This window comes from Asparagus officinalis, chromosome 4 (genome assembly GCF_001876935.1).
Source record: "Asparagus officinalis chromosome 4, Aspof.V1, whole genome shotgun sequence".
Taxonomy (NCBI): domain Eukaryota; kingdom Viridiplantae; phylum Streptophyta; class Magnoliopsida; order Asparagales; family Asparagaceae; genus Asparagus; species Asparagus officinalis.
In genome coordinates this window covers 119,493,918-119,501,901 of record NC_033797.1, presented here as the reverse complement: position 1 = coordinate 119,501,901, position 7,984 = coordinate 119,493,918, and the positions used below count along the sequence as shown (strand labels likewise).

At 34.3% G+C, this 7,984-nt stretch overlaps 1 protein-coding gene across 1 annotated transcript; it reads right to left on the bottom strand.

The window, feature by feature from the left end:
- Positions 6,937 to 7,764, bottom strand: LOC109839215. The gene has a single exon (XM_020407643.1). It carries the CDS (start codon positions 7,762 to 7,764, stop codon positions 6,937 to 6,939), a length of 828 nt encoding a protein of 275 aa, XP_020263232.1.

The following is a 7,984-nucleotide window of genomic DNA, read 5'->3' as shown; positions in this document are numbered from 1 at the left end:
GGTTGATTCGGACTCTGATGTGTTGATCTGATTTGGCAGTACATCTGATTCCTGATTTGGCAGTAAACCTGGCTTCTGAGTTTGAGTCCGAAACTGATCTTGATTCGATCGTGATTCGTCCGAGTTTGTCCTTGGTTGGATGACTCGTTGACTCTTCAACACTTGGCTTGATTCCGAACGCGAATGGATATATTTCGTTGCTCGCGTGCGATTCGTCGATCTCGTCGCCTCGTTGGTTCGTCGGTTTGTGCCGAGCTATATTAAGAGACCTATAAGCAATTTTATATGCCTACAGATACCCCCTCCAAAGTATTTCAGCCTCGTTCTTTTGCCTCGTTGGTTCGTCGGTTTGTGCCGAGCTGTATTAAGGGACCTATAAGCAATTTTATATGCCTACAGGAATTTTGATGATTGTTGGCCACGCAATGCGTGGACACAGCCAGGAGGCGCTCGAGCTGGTTTATAAGCGGAGAAATACTAAACACAAGCCGACACATATAACATTCATCGGAGTTCTTAATGCTTGTAGTCATGCCGACCTAGTTTAGAAAGGGTGAGAATTGTTTAACTTAATGCAAAATGAATACAAAATCGAGCCTAAGATTGAACATTACAGATGCATGGTCGACCTCTTCTGACGTGCAGGATTAGTTTATGAGGCATATCAACTCGTCTAAAAAAATGAGAATAAAGCCGGATTTGGTCGTGTGAGGATCTTTGTTAGCCTCTTGTAGGCTTCACAAGAAAATGGCTCTCGGGAAAGGAGTGCTAATTTCTTGCTTAGCAACTGTCAAGCCGATTCATGAACATATACCATTTTATCTAATATTTACGTAGCAGTAGAAAACTAGAGCGAGGTGAACAGAGTGAGAGCTCTGATAAGGGAGAATGGAGTGCAGAAAGAGCCCTGGTGTAGCTCGATTGAGGTTGGCTATAAAATGCATGGGTTCGTTGTGAGTGACATGAGACATCCTAGGAGCAAAGAGATTTACTCTATGTTGGATGAGTTTAATGGTTTGCTTAAGGCGCATGGTTATAAGCCACATACTGAATTGGTGTTGCATGATTTGGAGGAAGCAGAGAAAGTTATTCTTGATTGTACGCCGGATTTAAGCCATGAGGAACGATTGAATGGATTGGCAATGATATCAATTGAAAATAAATACTTGGAGAAACTTAAGTATGATGACTTGATTGAAGAATTCGCTTCAAAAAATTCAAGGAGTTCATTGAATTAAATTGTAGCAAAAATGTAATCTTTTCTTATATGAATATTTGATTTTGCAAGAGAATATTATCCGTTTGAGCCCAATATAGAATGCTAAATGATATTATATATATATATATATATATTTTTATCGTTATTGTTCATACCAAATTTTTAATATAAGAGACAACCAAAATTAGATTGGGGTAGGATAACCCAAACCTCGGGGTCGGCCCTGACCAAATACCCCATGAATAAGAACAGATGGCAATGAACAAAATTAAATAAATATCACAAAAAAATTTCAGCCATCAACAGGAAAGTTAGTAATGAGCAATGAAATTAGCATGCAATTACAGGAGAGACCTATTAAGCCTAAAATGAGCATATATTTTTCGGTAATTAGACGTGGAAGTTTTAGCCATTAGCTTTGATCTTCCCCAAAATATTGACCATTACCCACAATTTCGAACCCATCAATATAAGAACCCAATCAGTCATGAAAGTTTCGAACCCAAAAATGGCCACAAATCACAAAAATCCAATATTTAAATGCAATAACTAGCAAAATATAACACAAATTGAAGATCTACTTGTTTGAAGAAATGGTTTTTGAAATTTCAAGGGTTTATTCCAAACCCTACCTTTCCCCCCAATATGTAGAGATATTCCTTAGATTTGATCAAATCCATCCAATCCCTTGAAATTTCATAACTGCAGAGAAGGAATCTCCTCCATGATGAAACAATTTTTCTGAAGAGAAGACGAGTAAGAGAGAAGACAACGAGTAAGGAAGAGAAGGGGACAATACGGAACAAGTTCCCTGGAACAACCACCACTATTTTCCCTCGCAAGCAAAGGGGAGAGAGGGGGCTAGAGAGGGGCATTGGGATTCTTGAGTTTTGGGGAAACAAAAGTTGCGGCAGCAGTCGCAACTTTAAAGTTATCGTAGTTCATTTTTTTCTGTGAGTGTATCTTGCAGCCAAATTTGCAGCAACTCATTTGCAACTCACTCCCTGCAACTAGATGGTATTTTGCAACTGCAACTGCATTTGCATCCAATTGCAACGAAACAAATAGTTGCAACTAGCCAAAAGTGACCCAGTTGCATGCAACTACAGTTGCATCTACACTAGTTGTAGCCTACCAAATAGCCCACTGAGTGAAATAATATATGGTCATGCAAGGTGAACAATATAAACATAAAAATGTGTGAATTGTTAGGTCTCATGTTTAGAAGCCTACGGTCTAATCTTGTTTTTATGATTTACAAATAATCTCTATCATCGTTTGTCTAGTGTTTATATTTGTTTATTAGGTATTCTAGACAAACATCGATGTTGGATGGATTGCGCCTTAACGATGACATTCAATGGAGGTTGGCGGAATATCAGAATGAAGTCATTTGCAATTCAAAGTCAAATTCAAGATCAAGCTACATCCATAACCAAGGCGAGCTTTATTAAAGATCAATAATTTGGGTATAATGTTTTAGCTTTATACTTTGTGTATTGATAAGTAAAGCTCAAACATTATACACACATACACAATTTTGTTTTATAGATTTTGAATTTAAATCGTATAAACATGAAACTAATAGTTATATACATATGCATATATACTAGTTTCCTATTTATAGGTTTTGTTTTGGAAAATAATGTGTTTAGCTATATAAATATGAAACACATGAATATAATTACATACACACATATTCGTTTCATGTTTATATGTGCTTAAAATAATTTTATTAATTAACAAATTTAAAATCAATGAAACCATGTTTATTTGCAAAATTATGTGTTTATGGATTAAAAACTCAATTACATCATGTTACATCTTTTCCTAAGTCCATTAATCCATTCAAAATGAATATGCAAGTTTGTAATTACATCATGTTACATCTTTTCCTAAGTCCATTAATCCATTCAAAATGAATATGCAAGTTTGTTTGTCAAAATTTCAAGTGTAAGTCCATTAATCCATTCAAAATGAATATGCAAGTTTGTTTGTCAAAATTTCAAGTGTATTGAGTTTTCATCTTTTGGACTATTTTGCAAAATGATAAGTTTTCACATTTAAAAAAGTGCGAAACATGTTTACATTCATGTTTATAAACATTTCCTAAAGTTTTATATTTTTTGAATTTATTTGATATTTTTAAAGAATGTTCAAAATTCAAATTTACTGTTCATTATATGCATTGTGCACGTTATCAGTCGACTGATGAAAATCATCAGTCGACCGATGAAAGTGACTAGAATAGTCGAAGTCTCTGCTTAGTCGACTGATGAACTATCAGTCGACTGAATCAGGTCATCAATCAACTGATGAGTTCATCAGTCGACCGATGAGGTGTGTGCTGACTCTAACGGTTAGCTCATTAGTCGACTGATGAACAATATCAGTCGATTGATGTCTTCTAACGTCTATATTTCCAGCTTTCCTGTTTTTTAGGATTCTTATCTTTTTTCTTGGATATTCTTGGTTCTTATGCTTTGTTTCATGAACCTATATATATCACATGCTCTCAATCGTCTGAACAACCAAGAAAGTTTCAAAAATAAGTTTACAAGAGTTTAAGGGTATTTTGAGTTTGGTTTTTCAAGTGTTTATGTGAAGTGGTTTTCACAAGAGGAAGAGGAGATTATTCATTCTTGTTTGGGCTTCAATTTCCCATCTTCATCACTCTTATTGCAGAGAAGTTTTTGCTAACTCAATTCTAGCTTTATATATTTATTTTTTGATTATCAATTTCATTAAGCTAGTTTTTATATTGAGTTTGCATTTCATATACTCATTGTTTACACACACAAATCACTTGAGCTTTTAGTATTTTCACATATTATATATTTGAGTTGTAGGAGTTGTAACATTGCGAGTGAGCTTAATTGAGTTTTCATCTTGTTTAGGGAACAAACACTTTTATTTGTGCTTAATTTATGAGATCACATTGTAATACACAAGGACACCGAAATGAGTGGTTGGTGAGAGAAGGGGTCAATTCTAAGAGGAGTGGCGTTGGTAGTAAAGCCTAGGGAGAGGTGGTAAATCTAAACACTTGAGGAAATTGACACGGGCTAAGCCAATACTTAGAGGGTGTATTGTGTGAATGCAATTATGTGAGTTGTGAAAATTTTCGGTGGGCTAGAAAACCGATTGTGTGAGTTGTGTAAACGTTTTCGGTGAACGTTGAAAACCGGTTGTGATAGTGGAGATTCTCCTCGAGAATGGGGATCGGAGATGTAGGTCGGGAGTGACAGAACTCTGTGATCACATTGTATGTTTGAGTTAGCCTTGACGTATTATTTGTGCTCATTGTTTATTATATTCTATATCGTCATTGTCTCATGTGTTATATCGCTCTTAGTTTAATTGCATATCATTGCTCATATATCTTGTTGTATATTATAATTGCTAGGATATTATTAATAAGTTTTAATTTGGTATTAATATCGGATTAGATTAGCATATAACCATATTTACCCCCTCTAGGATAATTTCATGAATCCTATCAGAACGAACGACAAGATGCGGGCCATTCTAATAGCAGCAGAGGGGATAGTAGAGGAGTATTTAAGGAATTGTACAATCAAAATCAAGAGATGAGATGATCCCGCACCACAATGTGTTCTTATAGGAATACTAGTCACATAAAGGGGTAAGCCTAGAAGATCGCAAGTATAGCATGTGGGAGTGATATTCGGGTGGAATAGAATTGGTGCTGTTCATGATCTCTTTGGATATATCTGTATATCTCATTGTCATATTCATTAATGGGCTAATAATTTTAATCCATATCCTACTGGTTCAATATTAGTCCTATCTGACCAGTTTATTTCATCGTTAAGCGGAGTGATATCCATTTATCTCTGATTAATAAGTAATTATTAGGTTGGATTTGGCTAAATCTAGCCGGCTTAGTCGGGACTATAACCCCTATTAGCATGAAAAAATAGACTTAACTGCACTAAGATATCCTATAGTTTCCGTAATTTCCACTTTTGTACCCTCACTTGTTTTCGGCAAGCACTTACATAGCCTAAATTTTTTATATTTACACTTTAATATCCTTAGCTGTGCAAACATGAGAATTTCCCTCCGGCAATTCTCATGCAACACTTACATGTTATCTTTAGAATATTTTAACCCTTAACAATTTTAAATTTATAGTTAAAACTATTGTAATTCTATTTTAAACTTACTGTAATTCTATTTATTATAGGATGTTGATATTGGTACCCAAACTAACAGGTAAAACTACCATAATTCTATTTAAATTTGCCTAATTCTATTTTAAAATTGGATGTTGATATGTTAATAATAAATTTAATAAATATTAAGAGTTCAACTATTCTAGAATAGAGGAAATTCTCATTTTTACATAACTGAGGGGAATAGAGTGCAAATTTTAAAAACATGAGGTGAAATAAGTGCCACAAAAAACAACTAAGGATATATAAGTATGATGTAGGAGAAATTAGAAGGTGCTAAGTGCAATTAAGCTGAAAATATTTGTTGTTGGGGATTTAAAGAAGGCTAAATAGGGTTTAAATACTTTATGGTTTCACTTCTTTAGCACTTATATACCATAGATTGTATTTCGTAGCATTTATATACCTAGAGTTGTTCTGGTACATTAATACACTTTGTTTTGCAAACCTAAAATTTCTTATTTAAAATAATTCATATACTAATTTTATGACTGTCTATTAAGTTTTTTGAATTCATTACTAAATATTTTTAAATTCTATTTTATAAATAGAATTACAATACATTTTAATTAGAATTTGATAGGATTAATATATTTTAACACATATTAATGGTTAAGGATCTCTAGAATTAATATATGAATATTATATAAAACTTTCAAATAAAAGTTTTCACATGTGTATAACAAAAGGTATTAAATAAGTCAATTTTCAACAATTTAAAACATATAAATGCTATAAAACACAACTGAAGATATATAAATGCTAAAGAAGTGATACTATAAGGTGTTTAGAGCATCTCCAACAGTCTCCTTATCTCATGTCCTAGACTAACTATAGGAAGTAGGAGGGGAAAAAGTTGCTCCAACAGGCTCCCTATGTTGGAGACTAAATATAGGGAATAGAGTTTGTTATTCCAAATCAAGAATAACAAAGTGGCTCACTATATTTACAATGGATTTTTGCAACGGCTCTTTGCAACAGTTTATATTTGCATTCAAGCCCCTCATTCTCCTTTCATCTATATATATTGCATCTTTGTATAGGATAAATTAATTCATCTCATAATTATTTTACATTTGGCATTCTACTATTTTTCTTTAAAGGTAAGTAAATTAGTTCATCGCTTAATTATTTTATTTCTCTCATATTTTATACTTACAACTGATTTATTAGTTTTCATTTCATTTTAATTTCTTTAAAATTAATTATAGTGTTGACCTTAATTTGTATTATTTTTTTTACAGATGGATTATTACACTTCTCTACTGAATCAGGGATTATTGTCTGATAGTGGTCTATTGGATGAAGATCACAATCAATCTGTCATGCCAGTTGAGTCAACTGAAAATAAATTTTCTAAAAAAACCAGACGAACGAAAAACTTCATCGTGGAGGACCCCAAATGCTCGCTCTACATCATTTCTTGCTGATTTTTGAGCTTGTGCACAATTTTTCCTCTTATTTCCTTGTGGAGCAGAAATTGTTTTTACAAATGTTGACCATTGTGGGTATATACTATCAAGCAAGGTAATATCTCATCGTATACTCATGAGAATTAATAGAGCAGTTAACTAGAGGAGCACGACCTTCAGTAAGTTTAGTAAAGAGATTTAACCTTTCTAAGATGTTAATATCATTATGAGATCCTGGTAACCCAAAAAATGCATGCCATATCCAAAGATTGTATGAAGCAACGACTTCCAAAATAATTGTTGCCTCATGGACGTGACTAGCATACATCCCATGCCACGCAGCCGGACAATTCTTCCATCTCCAATGTATACAGTCTATGCTCCCTAACAGTCCAGTAAATCCGCGTTGTTCACCAATCTCTAGCAATCTTCTGATATCGTCGTTGTTTGGTGACCTCAAAGACTCATCGGTGAAAATTGCAACAACGGCCTTGACAAACTTTTTAACACTTTCAATAGTCCTGCTTTCACCAATCCGCACATAATCATCCACAAAATCTATAGATACTCCATAAGCAAGCATCCGCATGGCGGCTGTTATTTTTTGAATGGATGATAAACCAAGATTACCTGCAGCATTCCTTCTTTGGACAAAGTAAGGATCAAAATCTTCCACGGCGGATGCAATTCGGAGGAAAAGTGGACGATGCATTCGAAACCTCCTTTGAAATAGTCGTGGACCATAAACGGGCTCCTTAGCAAAATAGTCACGATAAAGTCTATTATAACCTTGAACTCTATCGCGTTGAATGACAACATGGCCTCGAACGGAACCAAGACGGCGCGATGCACTCCTCTTGTTAGCCACCCGCTCCTCTTCAATGGCGGTCATTCCTAAGAACATTGCGTATTCCTCGCCAGCTTCTTCTTCCATGAGGAACGGTGCTATTTTGTTGTTATGAGATATAGATGATATTGAAAAAATGATGCTAACAATTAACACAATTTGAGTTAAGCGAAAAGTGAGAGTGCATATGATATTATGTATAAAGGTCATATAACCGTTATGATATACTCGTTGAAATATAGCCGTTACAGTATAACCGTTGGAATATAGTCGTTATAATATAGTCGTTATAAGGGAAAATTTACAA

Excerpts from the sequence above, each read along its gene's own strand:
- LOC109839215 (XM_020407643.1), bottom strand. The coding sequence starts at position 7,764 with ATGGAAGAAGAAGCTGGCGAGGAATACGCAATGTTCTTAGGAATGACC.